The sequence below is a fragment of the Centropristis striata genome, chromosome 21, assembly GCF_030273125.1.
Source record: "Centropristis striata isolate RG_2023a ecotype Rhode Island chromosome 21, C.striata_1.0, whole genome shotgun sequence".
NCBI classification, from domain to species: domain Eukaryota; kingdom Metazoa; phylum Chordata; class Actinopteri; order Perciformes; family Serranidae; genus Centropristis; species Centropristis striata.
In genome coordinates this window covers 12,147,872-12,174,374 of record NC_081537.1, presented here as the reverse complement: position 1 = coordinate 12,174,374, position 26,503 = coordinate 12,147,872, and the positions used below count along the sequence as shown (strand labels likewise).

General features: G+C 38.4%; 1 protein-coding gene across 1 annotated transcript; it reads left to right on the top strand.

Moving 5' to 3' along the window:
- The first annotated feature begins 2,546 nt into the window (after window positions 1–2,546).
- mybpc2b (myosin binding protein Cb) lies at window positions 2,547–26,478 on the top strand. The gene is made up of 28 exons (XM_059324662.1): window positions 2,547–2,589; window positions 2,710–2,730; window positions 3,428–3,448; window positions 8,461–8,529; window positions 9,168–9,316; window positions 9,396–9,513; window positions 9,627–9,675; window positions 9,859–9,918; window positions 10,010–10,179; window positions 10,376–10,508; window positions 12,491–12,615; window positions 13,225–13,330; window positions 17,347–17,513; window positions 17,856–18,021; window positions 18,116–18,222; window positions 18,441–18,583; window positions 19,151–19,310; window positions 20,161–20,265; window positions 20,393–20,581; window positions 20,677–20,811; window positions 21,009–21,176; window positions 21,352–21,440; window positions 22,607–22,802; window positions 23,444–23,583; window positions 24,428–24,587; window positions 24,706–24,842; window positions 25,509–25,695; window positions 26,346–26,478. Exons 1-28 carry the CDS (start codon window positions 2,547–2,549, stop codon window positions 26,369–26,371), a joined length of 3,339 nt encoding a protein of 1,112 aa, XP_059180645.1. The 3' UTR covers window positions 26,372–26,478.
- Window positions 26,479–26,503: the final 25 nt, after the last annotated feature.

The following is a 26,503-nucleotide window of genomic DNA, read 5'->3' as shown; positions in this document are numbered from 1 at the left end:
TACTGAAATCGAGGTTGAGGTATCAGTTTTAATGATTTGTGCCGGAAGTTATGCGGCTTAATAGAAATTTCAAAGGTGGCCATTTTACAGAATGTATCCTTTTACCTGGAAGGTAGTCTTTTATATTGATAGTCCCACTTCATCATAAAATCTGATATAAAGGCATCCCTGAAATAACCATTTATATAAAGACATCAGTTCCAGACAAACATCCAAAAAGATATCATGAGCCAAGTGTAACCAAAAAACAAAATATGGTCCATGACTAATCATATTTCCGAATTGTTTAAGACAACCCAATGTTAATTGTTAATATTGTGTACAAATACAGTTTCTAATGGTCTTCTTATTCTGTTTCTAATTCCCAGATAAGCCGGAGGGGCAGGGTAAGTCAGCTGCTCCACAACATCTGCCTGCTGACCTTTTGTGTGCCATACATTATCACATAGTGACTTGATTATAGCTCTCACATTTTCACTTTTGCTCACATATCATGTCAAGTGCCCATGTCAAGCAAATGCAGGATCTGATTCTCTGAAGGTGTGTAATCAGCACCAGAGCCCAACCAACTGATATTTTCAGCAGATATAGATGGGTAGCTATCAGTATAGACCTGAATGTTCTCTGATATGTGCTGATATTAGAAAATAATATTATCATGTATACACTGTCGCCCATAATGATTGTGACAATGTGATTTATTCTTGATGGATACAGTGTATATTGTCTCAAAACTGGATTAATCAATCTCTTCCAAACATATCACAAAGAAAATGAAACCACAATTAAACAGAGGATTGTGTCTGAAAACAAAAATTATTCCAACTTTATGGGCGGCCGTGTATGATGAAGAAAATGGTGCTTTGGGTAATTTAGAATTGTTATTTTATTTTTTATTTTTTTATGGTCAGTAAATATGTATTTATTTAATTATAATTATTTATCTATTTTATTGTTTTTGTCCATTTTTATTTTTTTTATCATTGTTTATTTCTAGATCTGGTTGACAATCTTCTACATTGTATTTAAAAAGTAAAATAATGATTATTATTATTATTATTATTATTAGGTATTTTGTTTAAGATAAGTTAAATCAGCCTTCTGAGTACATTTGCATAATCATGTTGGTTGAAAAAATAAAAAATAAATAGAATAAAATAAAATAAAATAAAATGACAAAATCAGGCACAACCCAGAGAGCACGGTCTATTGTTGTTCAACCTCAAAGTGAGCCATTAGCTGAGTTAGCTGGAAATCTTTGAATATTTCCACTCTTAAATCAGTATTGGTTGTAAAAACTCTGTATCGGTCAGGCTCTAAGCAGCACCCACCAATTCATGTATGAACATTACATTTATATTCATATATGCCAGCTTGCTACATTATGTATGTTTCTATAATTTAACCTTCAGGCGTTTTCTCTGAGAATCTGTTGTACTGCACATTATCACATTACTGAAGCTGTTTACTCAACTGTCTTCCAATAATGTAAGGACACAGGCGGCACTATGAGAAAAAATGCTTTGGTTTTTACAAGCCATATTTGAGTGTGGTCATGTGATATGGGTTTGGATTTTATGTGTTACACACCGATAAAGTCTATTTACTCAGCTGTTGGAGTGGAATAAATATCTGTTTTTCATTGGGGTTACCAAGGTGCTACTTTTCATTGTGTCTAACAAAAAATCCACTAATTTTAGTCCCTGAGGAGCCGACTGCGGAGGGTGAGGGACAATGATTTTCTTTCTCCCCCCTTTTTTTGTGACTTTAAGTGATTCAGTGCATTCACATGGTGTTAATATGTGACATGGAGTGGGTTTGAGTTGACTGTTGAGAAATGCATTTGAACTAATCAGTCAGGGTAATTATGTGAATAATACAGAACAAGTGGTTTAGCTATAGATAATAAGTTGAGCAATTACGGAGTCAAGACGATAGGCCTATAAGTCAATCACATCACATGAGACAACACGAAGCCGCTGAAGGGGGATAATGCAATTATTATGCCACTTTGATTCGCCGTGTTTGCATTTCTTCGCTGGCCTACAGCATGCGTCACATGTGGAACTACATCCTGAGTGTGTGGATTTTGTTTCCTTAATCTAATGTCAGAAATCAGTGATGTCATGCACTCTGCACATAATGTGTTGTCCAGCATTATGTTGATCCATTTCTTCCTGTTTTGTTGTTGTGTGCTGATGACCAGTCTAATGGGAATTAATGTTTCCTTGTCGGCGTGTTTCACAAAAAACAAAATATTTAGCATGTTCGACATGTATTGCACAGAAATTATCCATATGTATGAAGCTGGCAAGACGAGCCATCTGTGTGGATTTTAATGGATTTTGTACACTGACTGACTGCGACTGGATGCATTTTCCACATCTGTGAACTCTCACAATGACCTTTGGGTCACATTTCACTGCAGGCATGTGAAGTGTGAGCAAGTCTTCTCTGTTTATGTGTTTCGGTTGAGTTTACCCGGAGATGCTCCCAATTGAACGTTGTCCAGGTCTCATCATCTCTCTGTTCCCAATCACTTAACCATGATTTTTATTCACCCAGCTGAACCGCAGCCAGTGCAAGATGGTAGGCACCGCTAAGCATCAGTGGAATAATAAACACTTTCTATTAACTTTCTCCTCAGCTTATGACTACATATAGTGAATAATTCTATATTGGGAGCTAATTTGTATTCATTTTTCTTAGAACTACCCCCTGCAGATGGAGGTAAGGAGGAAAGCCTGTACTCTGAATGTTCTGGTCCAACTATATAATCCATATAATGTATTCACATAAAGGTGCATACATGGGGCACTCTGCGTGGAAATTACAGTTTCTGCATGACTCTTGCAGGTCCTTCTGTTCTGTCTCAGGTGACCTGCATAACATTTCACATGTATTTTCTGAACACCTCTAAAATACATGAATTAATGCTCAAACGGAATGTCTTTTATTCAAATGAAAAAATAATGCACACCTATGATAGTCAATGATTGCTATGAAATAAATAACAGGAGTATATATTTCACTTTAAATGCATTATGCTGTTTGTCATCATGGACTGATATATACATATACTGTGTAGTATATGGTATGTGTGGATGGTTTGGTTTTACAGTTTGTGCAACATGTTTGGTTTTGTAATTTATTGTTGTATTTCCAGTTTAAAAGTATATACAGTTTTATATGTCCTGTTTTCTGTTACTGAAAGTGTATCTTTTGTGCTCTATTTATACATCTATGTATGTATATATATTTCTGCATGCAGTAACATGTCAAAGGAAGACACTTTTTATGAAATATGATGCATTGTGCTTGTGTTGGTTTATTGGTCGCTGTTGCAGCTGTGCGTCATCTTTTGTGCGACACGCGTTCGCTTCCTAGCTGCTTTTTTCAGTTAAGTTTGCTTCCTTGTCTGCAACAGATTCAGAAGCTGATGGGGAGGGTAAGGAAAGAGCAACGTTTATAGTGATGTGCCCATTGATGAATTTACTTTTGCTCTTCCAAAAGTATGATTTGAGTGTTCTTTGTGTATAGTTTTAGTATTATGTGTGAGTTAGATGTCACATAATATATAAAGTGTTAAGTAGACCTAGGTCTATCTTAGGATTTGAAATCTTTTTGATTACTTAAAACTGGACTGAAATTGTTGCAAGACAAATTGTTCAAATGGCAAACACAGATCTTACTTTGCTCTATAAGACTTATAAATTATATTTTGTGGACTCACCATTACCAAAGACAAAAGACAGGTTGTTTCTCTGCCACAGAGCAGCTAGAGAGATCCTAAATGTAACATAAGTATGCAGGGTGGCTCTGCTTGCCTCAGCACTCGTATCTTACAGATCCCACGAAAATCCCTTCTAAAACTCCCCCTCAGAGCCTGCAGCTTCTTGCGGCTGTGCAGCAGTTACCCCCAGAATAAGCCACACCTCAGGCCTACAACTCACCAGATCCTTGCCTGTATCCAAGACGAAAATAGAGCTCACTAAAGTGATCTCATTTGCAGTTTATTGCGTGATGCTATCTGTGTCTCATTCACCTGTGTCCTCTACTGCTGGTAGACAAATTATGCTGTTTCTGTTCTTTCAACAATCCAGAATACTTTTTTCCCATGTGAAGATTACTACCCATCCCATCTGTGAGCTATGATACCAGCTCTCTTTTGCCTCTGTCCCGCCGGCAATTTAAACAACGAGAGTGGAAACACAGCTGTGCTTTATGTGTAACAGTCGTTTTGGAACAATGGCAGCTGTTGCTGCTTGTCATCTGATTGGGTGACACTTTTATTAATATTATGCTCTATTGTAATACAAGGAGCTCAAGCAGTGAGGTCATCCAAGATATCATGGCACACCAAACTGTGCAACGAAAAGACACACTGGGTATAGTGTCTCATGCTAATTCTGAAGGCCAAAGGCCTGTAGATGGTTTACCAACTAAACCGTAGTCATGGTCATTCTCGAGTTGCATCACAACTGAGGTTTTACGAGTGAAATTCAAGGGGAGTTATTCATGTTACAAAGCTGTCCTGGTCTGCCATGGGCTTTCAGGGGCCCTTGAACTTTTAGCTCCCAGAGAGACGTGCTGGATGTTTGCTCTGTCCCGACTGATTAGGAGTAGATTGAATGGAAAAGGGTTACGGATGCCAAGACATCAGGGAGCTGAAAGCTGCTCATTCCTTCTGTTGTCCTTCAACATGTATGTGGAATGTCCCATACCTACTGAGCCGAAGGAGAAACAATCTTTTCCACACTTGGACACCTGGCTGAGGCTTAACTAGCAGCGGAACAAGTCCATAACCTTATGTTCAGTGCATATTATCACTTGTTTAGGAGTCTGCAGCATAGCTCAGCTCTCCAAGTCTTGATGATCACCTTAATAGAAAGGTCAGCTTATTTGTTCATGCTTCCTTTTTAGGCTACTTGGCCATTATGGAAAGACTTTGAGGTATGTAGGGAAGACGTGAGCAACTGCAGACTCCTGTAAGGTGACATGGCAGCTTTCTGTCCTCATAACCAGGCTGCTATCTTGGGGCTGTTGGCTTGAGACCCAAAACCTGCCCTGAAATACAGCCTGCAGAGCGAAGAGAGTGGTCAAGGAGCTGGGTATGAGGTCATTAAATGTTTAGTCTGGTTACTGCCCTGGATGTCACATCCATAATTTCCTTGCAGAACGGGTGCAGTGATGCATCTGAGGAAGCTCTTTTATCTCTTTTTAGCATTTATGAGTGCGTATCTCATCATCTTGAATGCCTATTAGTGAATGCCGGACTGTGCAAGACAGACTGTACAGTAGCACCGGTTGCCCAGAGGGAAGACGAGTATATTGTTCTGCAGATGTTCCACACAGAGCTCAGCTCAGCATGTGACACATAAAGTGTAAAGGAAAGTAGGCATGGTGGCAGAGCATGATTAGAGGAAAACTGGAGCATGAAACAAAGCAGTATAAAGAGGAGACTGCACAATAGAAACACCTTGTTGTTGTCACTATCAGCCATGTGCCACCCAAAGCAGAGCTCAGTTTCACTTGGGCAAGCTAGGTTTCGCTAAATGTTACTTTCACATGGTGAGGGGATTTAATTAAACATTTCAGCGGGATGGTAGCATGGCTAGCATGCTAGGCTTAATCCAAAGACAGCAGCTGAAGAAAGTTCAGAGGGAAACCTGAGGAGACCTCAGAACTAGTCGAGATGCCAGGACTTCCTCTCCAATTTTAGCCATGGGAACAGGCTTAAACAAATCTGCCTTTTACCTTAGGAGAATTAAACCGTGTTGAGTAACTCTCGGGATATGATTTTAATGACAAGGAATTAAACACACCTTTTGGGAGGACATTTTTAGTTCATACACAGAAGCCATTGACGCTCATTTGATTTTTCATGTCTTCCATTTGTTTGATCCCCACTCCTGACTCCGAAGTGGGAATAGCACCCGCTGAGGTTGCCGTCAGTGTGTCTATTACAGTTGAATTTCTGTGTGGGAAGTGCTTATCATACCAAGTCGGTTTAAGGTCATATCCATGGGGGTTTTACTGTGTGGGGGTGGGATTATCGTCACTTGGCCCACTGCAACTGTTTTGAGGCAATTTTTGCACCAGTATTGGAAACATTTTGAATGTTATAAGAGCGTAAGTGCAGTTTTTGCCCACAGTTGTATCAAGCCTGAGGGAATCTTAAGAGGAAAATGCATCAAACATCAAGACAAATTATTATATTCAGTACACGTCGATGCCCTAAACAGAAAATACTAAACAAAACGTCTTTCAAGCCACACTTCAGTGGTTTATTTAAGCGGCCTGGGGTGCAAATGCTCCGTATGGGGTAAAGTAATTGCCTCCTTTGTGACAAGCAGCCTTGCAATATCAGTCCAAAAGAAGTAATCATAGTGATGTTTGGTGATTAAAAGTGCAGTAATCAACACATTTGATTACTTTCTGTTTTGAGTGATAACAGTCACACTTTTTTTGGATTGCCTTTCACTGTGTGGTGTATTAATGTAATAATTCTACAGAATAATAATTCTGTAATTGCCGTTCACTTGCCTTGTTTGACCTCGAGAGTTTACACCGACTTATGGTACAGTATAACCGCTAATTGTTATACTTCCATATGTTAAACGGGGATGTTTGTTTTTCCCAGCCAAGGAGGAGCCTGCAGAGGAGGGTAAGGTTGAGCTGGAGGCACAGTGCGGGACTGTGACTATCTACTGCATGCAAATGTGATGTTATGAAATGCAGATCTATGCATCCCACAGTATGTGTTCTGTGTTAGTCAAATATCATGCCAAATGAAGTTGTCAAGTATAAACCGAATGTATAAAACTAAGCACTGTACTGTATGGTTCACTTTACTGAGATGCTAATGTTAATGGTAAATATGCATTGTTTACTGTTTTGCACCTTGGATGCCAGATCTTTGATATGGGTAGGAAGCGCCGATGTATGAAGGTCAACAGGTGCACTTGCTGGACGTTTTATATTTAGCACAGTCAAGAGTTCATTAGCACATTTTAGACCTTCTAATTGGTTATGATACTTTGCTAAAGTGATTATGTGTCACTGGAACTATTGCTTGCCTGAATACATGAAACATATCCATCTTTGCCCTCTTGTCCGTGTATGTGTTTGGATCCGTGTTTCACCTGTTAGATGAGTTTTTGTTCTGAAGCATTATATACAGGTGCATCTCAATAAATTAGAATGTCATGCAAAAGTCCATTTCCAGTAGTTCAAGTCAAACAGTAATACAAAGTACAAAGTATTGAGTCATATAGATGGACATACTTTTCAGAGGCCATCATTTCCATATTAAACACACTTTTTAAAATTGGTCTTTTGTAATAATAACATTTTTTTGAGACACTGAATTTTAGGTCTTCATTAAATGTAAGCCATAATCATTATAATTGCAAGAAATTAAATAAACTAAGACGTAAAATGTTTCATTCTGTGTGTAATGGATCTATATAATGTGTCAGTTCCACTTTTTTAATTGAATTACTGACATAAACTTTTTTATGATATTCTAATTCATTGAGATGCACCTGTACGTGTTCAATGTCTCTTTTATATATAGGATAACAGCCGATGTGCACATATTTACAATTGTGATTTTTTTTTCATGTGAACAATTTATAATTTAAGTTAAAACAACTTTTGTTTGTAATTACTGGGGAAGACAAACCCCATAACTAATCATGAAGTCATTTGTCAAAGCTTTTTGGGCAAACCATAAAACAAAAGCACAGAAGATTTACTTTACATATGTATAGTCATTTGTCAAGAAAAGCCCAAACTGCAAGATTTGATTATATTTGTGATAAGCAAGAAAAACTACACAAAATCTCACAAATAGCATCCCAGGCGCAGAAAAAAATGGATATATAGCACATCGACATACCAGGCAGTCAAGCTCGAGAGGGGATCTGGTGTTTGCTTTCACTTTCGTTGAGCCAGAGAGGATCTGCATTGTTTAAGTGTAGCGTTTACAAACAGTGAGTGGAAATTCTTGCATAGTGTGCCTTTAATTAACTTTTTGCAGCTACCAAATGAAAAGTAAGAACAATGCCTTATTACTTTTTTAAAAGATAATTTGATGATTTGATGCACTGATATAGTCTTATTAAGATAAAATTATATTAATAAGCATCTTATAAGAACTTATAAGGGCAGTTTTTGGTCACAGTAACTTGCAGTTAGAGCTAAGCAAGAATATGCAGATGTTTTTTTTTATGTTTGCGGGTTTGTGGGTTTTGTTGTCATACTTCAGTCTTTTAGCTGCATTTGTTGTTTGCACTTTTTTTCATAAGTGTTTGTAAAAATGTCAGAGCATTTCACTGTGTCCTTTGCACTTTGGGTTGTTGCACACTGGGGACGTTTTCAATGCCATTTCAGGTTCTCTTTTCTTTTCTTTTTGTAAGAGTAAGTAAATGCACTAATTTCTGTCTCTGTTTCCAGAGGGCGGAGCGCAGGAGCTCACTGGGCTCTTCGTCGAGAAGCCACCGCTGGAAGTCACCGCTGTTGCAGGTCAGAAACAGATGACAGGAAGCAGTAGGAATCCACAATGTGTTAAATTAATGTTATAGGAGTTAACCAGTTAGGTCCTTTTTTTGAGAATTGGTGGTTGTTCGCAGTGGATATTTAGGGGGAGATAGCAGGTCAAAAATAAATGTCTTCTGTTCTTCAAACTGCTTAGAAACCCCCTTATTGTCACTATACCTGGCTGCACACACTCTGAATGCTCTAGGTCTTTAGTCTGTGGTTGTAAAGTTTCATGAGGCTGTGATTATTCTAGAGGTCACAGCAGCTCATTTTATACACTGAGGTTGAGACTCAGGAAAGGCCCTCACTGCAATGAACTGGCTACTACTGATGACTAACATCATCCCACATGAAGAAGACTGGGCTCATTGAATCCATAACAGTCTCAGCTTTCCAGTGAAACCCAGTTTCAAAGCCCGTATCAGTTTTTTCGAAAACTTCCCGACATGATATCCTGACATTCTTGGGGTCTATAGATTCCTTAGATCTTCTACTTTCATATAATATCAGTGTCTCCAGTTTATTAAAATTTAGCCCATAAACCCTACGGAAGAAGAAAAAACGCTGGTCTGCTGGCAGGACGTCTGAACACCGAGTTGTTAATTGCTTTTTGTGCATGGCAGGTTCGGATATTACCTTCATTGCCAAGGTTGACTCCACCACCCTGACAAGAAAACCCACCATGAAATGGCTGAAGGGCAAGTGGATGGATCTTGGCAGCAAGGCCGGAAAACACATGCAGTTCAAAGAAACATACGACAGGAATACCAAGGTGTGTTAGACCGTTAATCTCATCATCCCCTTTCTGAAATAACTACGAAGTACTTAAGTTATATTCCCGCCTCCCAAAGATCTATACTTATGAGATGAAGATCATCAAAGTGGTGGCTGGAGATGCTGGAGGCTACAGGTGCGAGGTGTCGGCAAAAGACAAGTGTGACAGCTCCACCTTTGAGATCTCTGTTGAGGGTGAGTGAAAACGGACTCTGAGGCCAGTTGAGGCTGCCACAGATTCCATACGTGCTGATGTTCTGATTTGATCCAGGCCTAATGTGCGGTCTCTGCAACTTCTCTCATTACAGCTGCGCAGCAGGAGGCCCCGGCTGATATTTTGTCTTCCTTCAAGAGAGCGTAAGGGCACTGAGGGCGGGGTTGTATTTCAGCCTCTCTCAGTAGTATATGTGTGTGAATACACAAGAGGGAAAAACATACGTAGACTATTAATATATATATGACAGTATGGTTAATGCAATGTGCCATATGCCTGATGCTGGTTACACTTTGTGTACTGAATGTCTGTTTCCATACATACAGGGATGCTGGAGAGGATGAGGGAGATCTGGATTTCAGTGCTCTGCTGAAAGCCGCGAAGAAGTGAGAAACTGAGGATTTTTACCAATTTAAAAACAAACCATTTATGGCTCTCCAGTGGCAGAAATACATATCCCTCTGTCTTGATCGACAGGAAGAAGAGGCCTGAAAAAGAGGAACCAGCAGTCGACGTATGGGAATTGCTTAAGAATGCCCATCCGAGCGAGTATGAGAAAATCGCCTTTGAGCATGGCATCACTGACCTGAGGGGCATGTTGAAACGTCTCAAGAAGATGAAGGTGGTCGAGCCCAAGCATAGCGAGGGTAAGTCGGGTCAGGCGAGAGGTGAAGGGAGGGGGAGGAAATGGATTAGGAGGTGAGACAGCAGGAGACGACAGGAGGCAAGAAAGGGCATCGTGCAACCGGGCTGAGGAAATAAGAGAAGGGAGATTTTTTTTGAGCTGATGAGTTGCTCACTCTTTTTTCTTTTTTTCCCCTCTCTTTCTGCCTGCAAATCCAGCTTTCCTGAAAAGGCTTGATTCTTGCTACTCGGTGGAAAAGGGCAAGAAGATTGTCCTGAGGTGTGAGGTGGTCGATCCCGACGTCCAGGTCAAATGGTTGAAGAATGGCCAGGAGATCAAACCCTCAGCCAAGTACATGTTTAAAAGCATCACCACACACTTATTATCATTAGTTCACATAGACTGTTGCTAGTGTCTTTTTTCACCCTGCTAAGCTTCATGTAAGACATTTTGCTTAATTAGACAGTAGTCTTAGGCTGTATCACATTAATCATCAAGCTTAGATGGACTTGACGGGCAGTGTTTTAAAAATACCATGCTAAAATTATCTGCGGCACAAAGTCATATTGAGAAGCGATGCTGCCATCAACATGTTTTATTTTTAGGCGGTCATCAGGAGCCCCCCCATGGGTTAGGCAAGTCCCACTGCCAAGACATTTTATGCCTCATAATGTAAACTAATGCAGATACCAGATAATCTATGACTCAGGTGGCAACTGAAGCTGGGTCTTCATAATCCAACCCTTTCAAAATAAATGCCAATATCACCTTATGGGACTTAAGTTGTGTACTCACATAATCCCAAATGTTTCCAACTCAGAAATACATAATTATAAGGTTCACTCTCATTTTGGAACTTTTTTTTTTCAGCGGTGCGTCTCCTTTTTTCGGGCGGTATATGCTTCTAATGGGTCATAAGTGAGAATTCACAGGGATTATTTTTGTACAATTCTGTACATAATTTTATAGAAATCACTAAAAAAAAAACAATCTGTTTAATTTACGGTACAATACCAGCAGCTGTGGTTGCCAGAACCTCACCGTAAAAAATACAGTGAGGGGTTTTCTACTGTAATTTTAAATGTAAATATTATCAAAAACTTTAATTTTGACTGAATAGTCCCTTTATTTTTAGGGTTATTGTGTCCTTGTGAGATTATGGTATATCTCTGTTAATTTTACAAACAAAAAAAACTGTTTGTTTTCAACAGTTATCAAGTTTTGTGCTATTCCTTGATTTTTCAGTGATTAAAAGAGTCTACTCCAATGATATTCAATTTTCAATTTGACCCCCTATTTCTGATGCAATTTGACAGTGTTTTACTGTAATTTCTACAAACATTTTTTTTTTTTTTTACAGTTGCTCACAAAGTTGGAATAAAATATTTCTTACCTCTTTCCATGAAATTGTGAAAATGTGATTTATTCTTGACAGATAAAGTGTACATCTTCTCAAAACTTTACTAATCAATTTCTTCCAAACATATCACAATGAAAATGAAACCACAATTAATGGAGGATTGTGCACTGTAAAAAAAAATCTGTTTAATTTACGGTAAAATACCGGCAGCTGTGGTTGCCAGAACTTCACCGTAAGAAATACAGTGAGCGTATATAAATGTAAATATCAGCAAAAAAACTGTAATTTATACTGAATAATCCCATTACTTTCAGGATAATTGTGTCATCATGGTATTTCTCCATTCATTTTACATGAAAATTGTTTATTTTTACAGCACAACTGTGTGTTTTCTACAGTTTATGACAGTAGAATTTAAAGTTTTATGCTATTCTTTGATTTACAGTTATTAAAAGTATCTACTACGGTAATGTACAATGTTCAATTTTACGACCTATTTCTGATGCAATTTGACAGTGTTACTGGAATTTCTACAAACATTTTTTACAGTGTGTCTGAAAACATTATATCAACTTTATGGGCAATTTTGTAAATATATTTAACCATATGGTGGATTTTAGCCAATAGACATCTGGATCTTAAGTTATCAGAGAAACAAGTCGAGCAAACATTATCAGAAACACTGATTTTTAAACATGTAACTGTTTCATTTAATGTTTTTAGCAGGTTTAATCACAGGTTATTTGTTTAAAAACAATGACAAGATCTCTGTAGTTAATTCGGCTTCATGTAAAAACTTAAACTTAAAAACTAAATGAGGACCAATGAAAGAATCCTGACCTTACTTCACAACTTCACCACACTCTGTCCTTGGATTTAATTGAGACTCCCCTAGCAGCAGAACACTACATAGAGATATAAGACATTGGTAGTAAAACATATCATTGACTTCGTCCATTTGTCACTTTTCAAGGTACGTCATGGAGTCATTGGGGAATGTCAGAACACTTACCATCAACAGGACGAGCCTGGCTGATGATGCTGCCTATGAGTGTGTGGTTGGCGAGGACAAGTGCTTCACAGAGGTGTTTGTCAAAGGTGCAGCCATATTTTTTTCTCAGTTTATCAGCAGTAAAAATCTGGGTAACGCTTTATATTAAGGTCCTTGTAATAACCATTAATTAACAAGTAATAAGGCCCCTGTAAGTCCTTACAAGATGCTTATTAACATTATTGTGTGTTTATAAGCTTATATAAGTGTTAATAATGGCATTACAAACACCCATGACCCACCCATTATGTCTTTGCCATGCCTTTATTAATCTTACTTTGTTTGCTTATTGCTTATTGATATTAAAATATACTTTATTGCTCATCTATTATAAGTTAACTATAAGTTAACTATGCTTTTTGCAACTACCGGATCTAAAGCGAGAACAATGCCTTATTACTTGTTAATTAATGGTTATTAAGGACCTTATTATAAAGCGTTACCAAAATCTGTATGTGTAAATTTTTTGTTTGTTATGTTTGTGTTGATGCCTGTTGTCTTTGTTGTTGTATGTCTGTAAATTGTTGAGTGTTTTGTTTTGTAATGTAGGACCCCCTCGAAAACGAGAGGATTCCTCTCAAGGGGTTTATCCTACTCAATAAAATTTCTGATGATGATGATGAAATCTGAATGTGATGATTCTCTGCTGTTCCCAGAGCCCCCTGTGACCATCACCAAGCTGATGGATGACTATCACGTGGTGGTTGGAGAGAGAGTGGAGTTTGAGATCGAAGTGTCAGAGGAGGGAGCCCACGTCATGTGGTCAGTATATCTGTGATTTTGGAAAAAAGGCTCTAGGCCACGGCTTTAACCCTTTGATGCACAACATGGGTCAAAAATGACCCGCATTCATTCCCCATGTTATTTATAGCTTGCTGTGTGTTTCTGTGCTCTATCTTTTGATATCAACTTATTTTATAATTGAATATTCTAAATATTCTTTAAATATCTTGTTTTTGATAAAAACAGATCGTTATTTTCATTTTGCTTCTCATAATTTATGAAGACATTTTTTTTTGTATTATTACATTGCTAACTAATTGGCTAAGTAGCTTGCTAAGCTAACTACTTAGCCAAGAAGTTAGCTAAGTAGTTAGCTTAGCAAGCTACTTAGCTAAATACTTAGCCAAGAAGTTAGCTTAACAAGCTACTTAGCTAAAAAAAATGGATATGGCTCATTTTTCACCCATGTTGTGTATTAGAAGAGTAGTGACAGAAAAAGGGATTTTATTCAAAAAATAATAAAGGAAAACATAAAAATTAGGATGCATGATGATCAAAAACAAACTAATTGAGGAAAACCTGGAATACTGAATGATGAATTATTGCAAAGATATAGAACATAAAAACTGTCGGGTCACTTTAGACCCATGTTGTGCATCAAAGGGTTAATTACATATCTTTCTTTCACTCAGTCCTACATTTGTAACACCACACTCAAAAAAATGATTCAAGCCCTTCTTAGATGTGACACATTAATGTATTGTTTGTCTAATGAAAATATATCAATTCAAATCAAATTAAAAGTAGTTTAAGAAGTGTAACCTAAAATGTATTAATTTACTCCCCTGTCCTTCCTTTCAACCCAAAAAGAATGACTTTCAGTTTTCAATTCTATGTTTTTAGGTTGAACAAACACAATTTCTTTATTTTAGCTCTCCTTGAAATAAATGAGTTGAGGTAACTAAATTTAAATACAATGCATATATGTTTTTAATTTGAGTTCGACCAAATGTAAAAAAAAAAGTGAGCTACATTAACTCAAATACATTATATTACATCGATGCACTTGTTTTGAGTTTGGGCTACATATATTTGTTGGATGGAAATTCTGCCCACAATTGAATTGAGTTCATCCAGTGAGTTATTTTTCTGAGCGCAGGGCACTAAAAAAGGACTCGAAATACACGAGTCAGATTAGGTACAACAGTTCAGTTTAACCCTCCTGTTATGTTGTGGGTCACATTGACCCATTTAAAAGTTTAACCCATAAGAACCCATGGTGACACCCGTGTAACAAATACGTTAAATCTTCTGTTTTTTGTTACTAGGCTAAGTTTAAACCCATTTAACAATTCTAATCCGTTAATACGGTGTCCTGTATTGCATTTAACTTGTTTTGACCACATTTCCTGAACAAATTAAAGTCACAATTTTGATAAACAAAAAGACACATGGTTATTTGTATTTATTTATTATCGATTTATTATTATTATGCTACTTAAAAACAAATCTAAAAAATAATTTGTTGTTAAACAGAACTAATAATGTTACAATTTTGATAGATGTTGTGGAGATGCAGAGAAAAATGAAAATTTGTGTCTAGTTTTTTTAAATTTTAAAATACGAAATATTATAAACATAAATATTATAAACATAAATACTATAAGCGCCCAATGTAATGTTTATGTCACGTCACAGATCTTTGACATTTAGGGATAGTGTTTTTGAAAACACATCAGAAATGGTGGTATATCCCCCATAACTTTCCTTTAAGGATAACTGGGTCTGGGTTCTTATGGGTTAAAAATCTAAAAAAAACTGTTTTTTTCGGGGTGAAACTTCTTCTGCTTGATTTAAGAAGTGTATCAACAGATAAAATGAAAATGGTTCATTTCACATATGTGTGTGTCGTGTTGATTTATCAATATCACTTCATAAAAAGAATTCAAAATGTAAATAATTTAAAAAAAAATCAATGTCATGTAAAACTATTGTATTTTATATTTTTAACATACTTTAAAAAAAATGAATTATCCTCATTGAACCATGATCTATAAGAGGTAAAGAACTAAATATTGATTACATTTTAAGTAATGGAGGTAATAATTAAATATAAACAATGTTTATTGGGATTTTTTAAATTATTTATTTAACATGCTCCGGGTCAAATTGACCCACGAACATTGTTGCTGTTCCTGAGAAACAAATCTTACAGGAGGGTTAAACCTCCTGTTCAAACATTCAAACCTCATAATTAAGCTTTGGTTGATACACAGTGAGGCCGTCAGTGTGACAAAGTCTAAAAGGCAAAGCAGGGTCAATACATACAGAGGCTGCTCACAAAGAGACGGTCTAAATTTTCATCACAGGGGAACAAAGACAAACTAGCCACAAGCAGAAGAACACACACATTGCAAAAAAGCCAACTTGTGTTTTTTGGCCTAAAACAGTGATTTAAGTTGGTAAAACTTGGAAATATAAATTATTGACATTTAGGGCAATAATGTAAGCTAGCACAACAAATGAAGCCAGTTGTCTGCTCAAAAACAAGTTTGTGAGTTATTGTTACTTATATCTTTAAGTTGGGGTTCACAACAAGGGACAATAGTTCTGTTGTGAAATGCGGGAAAGCAGTGAAATTCGGTCATTAGCGAAAGCTAGCGGCTAACTGATGCTAGCGGTGCTGCATTGATACAATGCTAACTCAAAATTGTGGTCGCAACATTATCTGCCAAAAATCTGAATTCAGAGTTGAGCAAACTCAAAATGAAAACTTAAAATATTTAGTTTAATTGTCCAACCTAAAATTTTATCGAAGTTTGTTGCCTTGAAATTTTGAGTTCACCCAACTTTTCTTTTTTTGCAGTGCAGGGTGTATATAAAAACAGATGAGGAGACACAGGTGAAACTAATCAGGGCGGGGCATGTAATCATAATGGCGGGAAAACACAGGAAGCAAAATCAAAGACAATAAGGAAACACTAGGATTACAAAAATAAAACAGGAAATACAAAAACAACATAATCCATACAGGGTAACTTGACGGACTTGACAACATTGCAATGATATCGGCCACAGTACATGAATTAATCCCTCACCTCATAACTGACATCTAGCCACAAATACTTCCTGAAATTGTTTTGGAGAATACTTCTTTTTTTTCCATTTCTTTGCCTATTTGTTATTCAAATTCAATATTTCTTTGTTGGAGCCAAGTTATATTTATAGAAGTACAAGTTTATAAATAGGAACAATTTCAGTGTGTTTTATGCCAAGTTAAAATCAGTCAGATAAACATAATTAGATGTAAGTCATGTTCAGATAAGAAAAATATTTGCATAAAGATGTTATTTTTGTACCTTTTGTTATGAGCAGTTAGGCAGGTTACTGTTACTGTGACTTTAAGAGAAAATGTTTTTGTTTTCGTTTTTTTTCTGGGACAAGGGCTTTGAAGTAACTTCCATTAGTTGAGGCTCAGGGAAGGACCAACTACATGGTTTCCTTACTGCAGTAATAGTTATTGATTAGTGAAAATCAATATTGAACACTCTTGTACGAACATAACAGTGGAATAACAATTTTTTGTTACCTTTTTTTTTTCCATCGGAGTAATGTGGAATATTTCCTCGTCATGTAACTTAACATGTGTAAAACCAAAGTCTGGGCCTCAACCACTACGATGAGGGTTGTCAGGTGTATGTGTGTGGGCGGGTGCTGGTTTTCCCCACATTATAGGGCCACAGAGACATCCTAGGGACCTCTGACAGTATTGGGACAAAAAATGAGGTCCCCAGAGGGCAAACCCTTTCAAATAAATTCAAAAGTTATTGTGAATGTGCCTGGGTGGTTTTGCCCATTTAAAATGTTGATCAGTCTAAGTGTGTGTGCGTGTGTGTGTGTGTGTGTGTGTTTAGACATTTCCCATTGATGAATGAAAAGCCCACTAATATTTGTCAAAGCCATTTTTAGCCGTAACTGAACGGTAATTTACATCAGACTTTAGTATTAGTATTAAACATTTAGCTGTGCCATGCTCACTGTGTGCTCTTTTCCAGGTACTTTGAGGATGTGGAGCTTCACAAAGACAAAGACTCAAAGTTCCGCTTCAAGAAAGATGGAAAGAAGCACTGGCTTATCATCCAGGAGGCTACGCTGGAGGACATTGGAATGTACCATGCCTGGACAAATGGGGGGCACACCAAGGGAGAGCTGGAGGTGGAAGGTACCACTAGAAAATGTTTGATTTTTCTGAATGATTGTGGGGTTTATGACACATTTGAAACTGAAACCTAATAACTGTTATGTAGTTATTTTTAGTGTAGTTTGTTCACTGGGCATTTTGTATAGATATACTATATTCAGTCTGGGTTCGCTATCATTTAAATGCAGTGCTGAGGATGCAGCTGAATTTAACTGCTGGCCTCAGGGCTTAACGCCTCTCTTTACAAACAAACTAACAACTCATGGCAGTGGGTGTCAAGATGTTGCTATCATGAACCCTCTTCCCTCGTCCCCCTTACCTTCACACGCTCTTCTCTCTTCTGATTTCCAATGTCTTATTCAGAAAAACAACTGGAGGTGTTGCAGGACATTGCTGATCTGACAGTCAGGGCGACAGACCAGGCTATGTTCAAGTGTGAGGTGTCTGATGACAAGGTCACAGGAAAGTGGTTTAAAGACGGAGTGGAGGTCTTGCCATCCGACCGCATCAAAATGAGTCACATTGGAAGGTACAAGGACATACATATAGATTCAAAAGCATTTTTAGGACATTTATCATAAAATAAAAATAGGTTATCACATCATCACTGGTGCTTATTTCAGGTTTCATCGACTGATTATTGATGATGTGAAACCAGAGGATGCTGGAGACTACACATTTGTCCCTGATGGATACGCTCTGTCACTTTCTGCCAAACTCAACTTCTTGGGTGAGACGGACAAACAAGATTCCAAAAGTGCTTTCATGGATGCATTAGTCAGCCTACGTGTTAATGTCAACTCTTTTTTTCTCCCAAAACAGAAATTAAGATTGACTATGTGCCTAGACAAGGTAGGTAGCTTTAAATTATCTCAGTTCACTTAAACGCTATTTTTAATCTTCATATCCCAAATCCACTTCCACACAATCTCTTTGTATGCAAACCAGATCCTCCAAAGATCCACCTGGACACCACCGGAAACATGGTCTCCCAAAACACCATCATTGTGGTGGCAGGCAACAAGCTCCGTCTGGATGTGGAGATCACAGGAGAGCCAGCACCTACCTGTGTTTGGTCTAAAGGAGAGCAAGTAAGCATGTAACAGATACAGGGTCACAGAAAAATAACCACTTAAATATTCATGATCTGTGATCTTGGAAGGTCAGCCTAACCTGCTTGTGCAGTATGGCATGTTTTCTTTTTCTAATTATTCTTTGCTCTTCTCCCTCATTGTCTGTTTTCACTGAGCTTCAGTTAAATGCTGCCTCGACAGAAAATAAAACTGCTGTTCTGTTGAGATTTGACCCATCCAACAGAAATTCCTGTGCCCTCAGGCAGTAAGGGGCACAAAGGAAAGAGACTGTCCCTGATTTTTTTTGGTGCCAAAGTGCCCTTTTCAGTAAAGAGATATGTCTGTGCCCTAGTGGGATACTTTGAGGCTTTTTATTCTGTATTACGCTTTGGTAACCATTGGGAAGCCCAAGTGCTGCCACAGTCTCCCTCTGGTCAACTCAGATGGCCCATAAAGGCCCTTCTGATTTGTCCCAAAGCCACTCAGGCTACATTCAGCATCAGTCAGTCTACATACAAACCTTTTGTGATTTCATCCCTCTTGTGTGGTCACTCTTTTACCATGCTGTAAATTCCTGTTTGTCAGGCAATTACAGCAACAGAGGGGCGCATAAGGGTGGAGGCCAGGAAAGACCTGAGCTGCTTCGTGATTGAGGGGGCGGAGAGGGAGGATGAGGGTAACTACACCATCTGTGTCACCAACCCTGCTGGAGAGGACAAGGCCATGCTGTTTGTGAAGATTGTGGGTGAGTAAGGGTCTTTTTATAACGTGCCGTGACGTGGTTTACATTTCACCAGTTTTCAAATATCTCATTTTAAAGGTCATATATTGTAAAAAGTGAGATTTTTTTAATTGTAAAGCAGGTCAAGGTCCAGGCTATATAGATACCATGAAAGTATCAGAATGATCACTAGAAAAGCAAACACTGTGCCTTTGAATTAGCTTATGGGATTTCTATAAGGTTGTGATGTCGCAACTGTACTGGTGCTACAGTGCCGTTACAGTCATTTACAACGTCACTATCTCTATACCATCTGCATTGATGCTGAGAAAGCAGATGAGGAAGACCTGGAAACTGACCATTCAGAGTAGACTTTGTTTTTTTAGAGAGATGTCCTTAATGAGACAGGCATTAAAACGAGTAAACAAATAAATTTAAAGACACAGTGTGAGAAAAATAATGTGTTTTTTTTTTATTATTTTTAAAGCATGTAAATATGTTCTAGTTCCATGAAATTTGGTGTACATATTGATGTTCCCCGCAGAATGAATTTTGATGATTTGGTGATCTCCTCACATAGAGACAGAACACATTTAAGTCCCGTCCTGCTCTGACTCCATTTCCTCTAGCGCCATAATCAGGCCAAGGTTTTGGCTCCAGTACTTTGCTTTATGACATGCAAAACCATTATAGATAGCAGCAGCCTCAGCTGCACGGTGCTAAATTGCAAGTGTTAGCATGGTAAGATGGTGAAAATTGTAAATATTGTAACGTCTTAGCATTAGCATAAAATACAAGTCTGAAAAAATAGCAAAATAGGTCCCCTTTAAACTTTTCTGATGTACATTAAAAATAACTGTAATCTTATTTTTAGATGTGCCTGACCCCCCTGAGGATGTCAGATGCTTATCAGTGGGAGAGGACTGTGCCAACATCGTTTGGGAGGCTCCCAAATTTGATGGCGGTGCAAAACTCAAAGGTAATGGATGAATTTGATTCAACCTTTTCGTATTTAATGGGCTTGGCATCTGAAATATACTTTTTTTTAAATTCTTATATTATTATTCTTCCCTTGTTTATGGTTTTGTCCCTTTTTCCTCCGTCAGGTTATCTCATGGAGAGGAAGAAGAAAGGCTCCTCCAGATGGACAAAGCTCAACTTTGACGTATATGAATCGACTACATATGAGGCTAAGAGGATGATTGAAGGTGTTATGTATGAGATGAGGGTGTATGCTATCAACAGCATTGGCATGTCTCCGCCAAGTATCAGCTCTAAGCCCTTCATGCCTATTGGTACGTATCTCAGCTTATCTTCACTCCATCTTTCTCTGTGTCCTCCTTTTGTCAAACCAGTGATTCTCTTGAGTGTCTCTTTCTGTCACCCTCAGCTCCAACCAGTGAGCCAACACGTCTATCAGTGCATGATGTGACTGACAACTCATGCTCCCTGAAGTGGCTCGCCCCAGAGAAGATCGGAGCTGGAGGCCTGGATGGCTACGTTATTGAATACTGCAAGGAAGGAGGTGATGAGACCAAATGGGGTTCGAATATTCATGGACAATTTAACTCAAATCAAAGTAGAGCTTAAGTCAACAATCGACCAAATAAAGGAAATACATCTATGATCAAAATCTGGATGAATATATGTAAATGAGCACAAAAAACAAGATTCAAATCCTACTCGCTGTGATTTACTGCATGTAATATTCTTTTATTTCAGACACTGAGTGGGTGGTGGCAAACCAGGAACTTTGTGAGAGGCAGGGATTTGTGGTGCGTGGCCTCCCCGTGGGAGAGAAGATCAACTTCAGGGTGGTGGCAGTAAACATCGCTGGACGCAGTCCTCCAGCTACGCTGGGACAGCCCGTCACCATCCGTGAAATCATGGGTGAGTCAGTCAGGGTTAGATGTGAACAGACACGGGTCAAAGAGCATTTGTAAACATATTTTATGGATTATATCTCTTATTCTGTGCTAGTATTTGAACATATATTATATTTTATATAGAGAGATGCTTAATACTATCATGGTGTATTTTAATAAGATATCTTTTCCTACTTCAGAGCATCCTAAGATCCGCCTCCCTCGTGACCTGAGAACAAAGTACATCAGGAAAGTAGGAGAAAAGATCAACTTGACTGTCCCCTTCCAGGTTAGAAACAAGCCTGTGCCACATATATATGATAATGTGAACTAAAATATATAATAAATACAAAATATTAATATACACAAGTGGGAAATAGACTCTGTACACTGCAAAAAAAGAAAAGTTGGGGGAACTCAAAATTTCAAGGCAACAAACTTCGATAAAATTTCAAGTTGGACAATTAAACTAAATATTTTAAGTTTTGTTTTTGAGTTTGCTCAACTCTGAATTTCTCTGGCACGATTGTCACGGCGCTATGAAATGTCAGCTTGTTGTGACCACAATTTTGAATTAGCATTGATACGCTAATGGATACTCTTGTAGCTGTAACAAGCAGCGCCGCTAGCACCAGTTAGCCGCTAACATCAGTTAGCCGCTAGCATCGGTTAGCCATTAGCATCAGTTAGCTGCTAGCATCAGTTAGCCGCTAGCTTTCGCTAATGACCAAATTTCACAACAAAGAAATAAGAGTTAGCAGAACTATTGTCCCTTGTTGTGAACCCCAACTTAAAGATATAAGTAACAACAACTCACAAACTTGTTTTTGAGCAGACAACTGGCTTACTTTGTTGTGCTAACTTACATTATTGCCCTAAATGTCGGTAATTTATATTTCCAAGTTTTACCAAATTAAATCACTGTTTTAGGCCCAAAAATACAAGTTGGCTTTTTTGCAGTGTACTTAGACTATAACCATAGGCATTATAGATTTAAAGGGAGTATTTTAACATGTTTTAGAGAGTACTACTGTGTGTATGAATTGTAAACCGTTGTAACAGTTGTAAAGAGCCTTTGTGGCTCCAGAGGGATCTGCATTGAATAAAAAAGAAGATATGCCTGGTTCTGCTGCATTCATTTTGGCATGTTATTTTACCCATTGTTTTTCAGTGTTATAGAATTGCTATGCTAAATTGGTGCTGTGCTATTTTATTGGTAAAAGCCAAATATATATATTTTTTAAACATGATTTTACATTGTAGGAGTCCCCTTTTCATGACCCAGCTTTATTAAGTGAGAAACACTGACAGCTTTGAAGAAAAGCAGATTCTCCTTTTCCTGTAAATCAGCAATTTTAGTACACACAATGGTGTCTGTTTAGGATCCGTCAGTGCTATAATTTGACTAGCAAATCCTTTTTATCCTGAATAATGGGTCGTTTTTGTGTCCAATAGGGTAAGCCACGCCCTGTCGCAACCTGGTTCAAGGACGGTAAACCCCTCGACGAAAAGATGGTCAGTGTCCGTAACTCAAACGTGGACAGCATCCTCTTCATCCGCTCGGCTGAGAGAGAGCACTCTGGAACATATGAGCTGGTGCTAAAGATCGAGAACATGGAGGACAGAGCCAACGTCGTCATCAGGATTGTTGGTAAGGTTTGTCTGCAACTGGTGACATGCATTACGCAACCTGGTCTTGCAGAAATCCGTGAAATAGCCACGGATTTCGCTTAACTCAAAATCTGTGGAATAGCCACGGAATCGCTCAAATTTCCGTGAAACTGACACGGATTTCGCTACAATGCAAGTTAATGACAGTCATATCCCATGGCTATTGGTTTGTTCCAAGTCACGTGACTTTCAAGGTCCCAGCGGTCAGAACAAAAAACATGGCGGACAGTTCTCTCATTTTTAGTGAAAAATCAATATTTTGATTTAGTTTAAGCATAAAAATGGATTTTGATCACATTTGTAGCGAGAAATGTATGTTTTATTTTCTAAATATTCACTCAGTGAATGTACATAATCACTTTGTATGTTGGAATAGCCACTGGATATGACTATGTCATTAACTTGCATTGTAGCGAAATCCGTGTCAGTTTCACAGAAATTTGAGCGAATACGTGGCTATTCCACGGATTTTGAGTTAAGCGAAATCCGTGGCTATTTCACAGATTTCTGTGAGATCATGTTGGCATTACGGCTTCTGCTGAAATGTTGTTACTTTAACCGTCAGTGTGTGAGAACTATTCTTTGTGCTTTACTGAAAATCACATCATGGACTATTTCCAGATAAACCTGGACCTCCTATGAACGTGAAGGTGACAGATGTCTGGGGCTTCAATGCAGCACTGGAGTGGGATCCCCCCAAGGACGACGGCAACACTGAGATCACTGGATACACCATCCAGAAGGCAGACATGAAGACTAAGGTGAGAGACGAGGAAGGGGCTAGTGTGTCAAACCTACAGAAGATCATCATTAACCACAACCTATATTTAGGTCCTGCAGCTCATCAATAAGGCCAAGAAAAACTCCAGCCAGCGTTTTGACACCTGACGTATTCTTTATTAGAGGTGGGAATCACCAGAGGCCCAACGATACGATTTTATCCCGATACTTGAGTCACGAAACGATATTATAGCAATTTTAAAGAATTTGCGATATGGTGAGTATTGCGATACAATAAATTGCAATTTAACTGTTTAACTGCATTTCGTGTCCACAAAATAAATTCAGTCATGAATTGTTTTGTCCAATAAGAGAAAATTCTCAGTCTATTCATCTCACTTCAGTCATTTTATTTCTCCCAAATGAGAGTCAAACCCACAGACTGACCAACAAAGTATTCAGTCAAACTGAACTGAACTGATATTAAACCTGTATGGACAACAACAATTGCAGCATTTTCTCAAACTTTCCTCAACTTTAAGCTTCACTGCTCTAAATTTTTCTGAATGATACATTAAAAAAAGCTTAACTTTGCAGCGTTATTTCGACATTTTCCCCCAGCCTATGGATTCCTTAGACATTCTAGTTACATATGATACAAGTATCTCTAGTATATTCCTAAAAGTGAGCCCGTTATGGCCTCAGGAACAAAAAAACGGCAAAAACACTGACAGCCGGAACGCTAAATATCAATACTTGGCGGCCATGAATCGATATAATATTGCCACGCAAAATATCGAGATACTATGCTGTATCGATTTTTTCCCCCACCTCTATTCATTATGCTTAATTTGTTATAACAATATCACCATTTTCTCTCTCCAGGACTGGTTCACTGTTTATGAGCACAACAGACGGACAAACTGCACAGCTTCAGATCTGATCATGGGCAACGAGTACATGTTCCGCGTCTACAGTGAAAACCTCTGCGGCCTGAGCGAGGAGCCGCGTATGGCCAAGAACACTGCCGTCATTGCCAAGACAGGTGTGTACAGTAGAGTGCGTGGATTGCGTTGGAGATTTCGAGAAAAATGTGCCACAGTTCTGCTCTGATTTATATAGAGGTTGACTGTGTTCCTGCACTCTCCCACCCTTCTCCATAGGCCTGGAGCACAAACAAAAGGGCTTCAAGGAGAAAGACATGAGCTGTGTGCCCAAGTTTACTCAGCCCCTGGTTGACAGAACTGTGGTGGCTGGTTACAGCACCGCCATCAGCTGTGCCGTCAAAGGCAACCCCAAGGTAAACATGCATGTTAAAATAGCCTGTGGAGCGTGAGTCACAGGAGGAGGCTGACAGTGCCGCTTCTCATAAGCAAATTAAAGTCTGACGTTCTCTAGGACTTAAATCTGCCAACAGTAGACATTACATAAAAGATTTTATATTTCTGTAGTCTAAGGATTACATTTATTTATAGCCGATATAAAATATGGATATAGTCTGCAAGATGTCACTCATGTGTTTCTAAAATGAAGCTTAATTTGGGTGGTTGTCGCCACCTTGGCTCCACCTAACTCCCGGCTAATCCAAAAATAGGCAGAGAGCTGGAGTGTTGTTGAGCCGAATGAAGGCTTGTTGCTTAAACACACCATCTGAGACGGCACCCAACTGTCTCTCTGTGTTATTATGCATAACTTTAAGCTTTAATGTATTTTTAAAAAATGAGATATATTAAAACAACAATCATCCCCCATATTGACGATGAACAAGGAAATTAACCAGCATGTTTATTTCTGCTATAAAGTTTGGCATTTTAACATGGGGGTCTATGGGGATTGACTCGCTTTTGCCTCTAGTGGCCAGTTGAGGAACTGAAGTTTTCTGCCTTGGTTTCATTTTTAGCCCTATGGTTTCAACTCTAATTTATTGCATGTAATTATTCATAATTTGATTTTTTTTTCATGTTAGCCTAAAATTGTCTGGATGAAGAACAAGATGATCATCGGTGAGGATCCCAAGTTCTTGATGCGTAACAACCAGGGAGTCCTGACCCTCAACATTCGCAAGCCAGGCACCTTTGACGGAGGCAGATACACCTGCAAGGCTGTCAATGAGCTGGGCACGGACGAAGTGGAGTGCCAGCTGGACGTCCGACGTAAGATTGGGGGGGGTTGGGGGCGGAGGTAGGGATGGATAATGATGGAGTGGGAGTGTTGGTCATTCCAGTGGTCACTTGTTGTGTGGAATGCAGATGATCATGTACTCTTTATGCCAGGCGGTTCTGGCCTCCCTTTTGTGCATTATTTCCTAATAATGGACGCCTGTTCATTATCCAGTTTATACCACTGGCCAAAGAAAACATTGAAGACTTACATTAATTTATATTTATTGGCATTTTGTATTAAAAAAAAACTAGTTTTTCAAAAGATTTTTTTGGGGTGAGACTAATGCCTGAAACAATAATTACCATGTCATAGGGTTCTTATACAATGAAAATGATGCTCACTACTACAATAAATAGAACAAACCTTGATTACGACTTGAAAAGAGGAGAATTTTAGCCGCTCACCGAACCCTTGAGTTAGCCAGGAAGCTAATGTTATGCTAGCAAGCTCCAATAGCATATAAGGTGGTTAGTTTGATTGTGTGATACACAATCAAAGCTGAAAGCTGACTGTGTTTACAATGACAGCTGCAACAGAATTGAACTGTTTAAACGCAGATTTGAAACACAATACTCTGCCATTCAATGTGGTCTTACTTCAACAAAATCTAACTCCCATCATCTGTCCTGTTATCCCACAGTTGCCAAAGACCTGGAGCCGAAGTGAGAAACCAAACAGCAAAGAATGTGAAATGATGTGAGCCAAACAGTGAATGAAAACAGTGAATACCAGTATGTAAAGGACACACTGTCAAGAGTGGATCTAATAAAATCTAGTGATGCCTGCAATAAAAAAAAA

Coding starts and splice junctions, on each gene's coding strand:
- mybpc2b (XM_059324662.1), top strand. CDS start 2,547: ATGATTTTTATTCACCCAGCTGAACCGCAGCCAGTGCAAGATG. Junction 10,180..10,375: donor CGAGCCCAAGCATAGCGAGG/GTAAGTCGGGTC, acceptor CTGCAAATCCAG/CTTTCCTGAAAAGGCTTGAT. Junction 20,266..20,392: donor TGGCGGTGCAAAACTCAAAG/GTAATGGATGAA, acceptor TTCCTCCGTCAG/GTTATCTCATGGAGAGGAAG.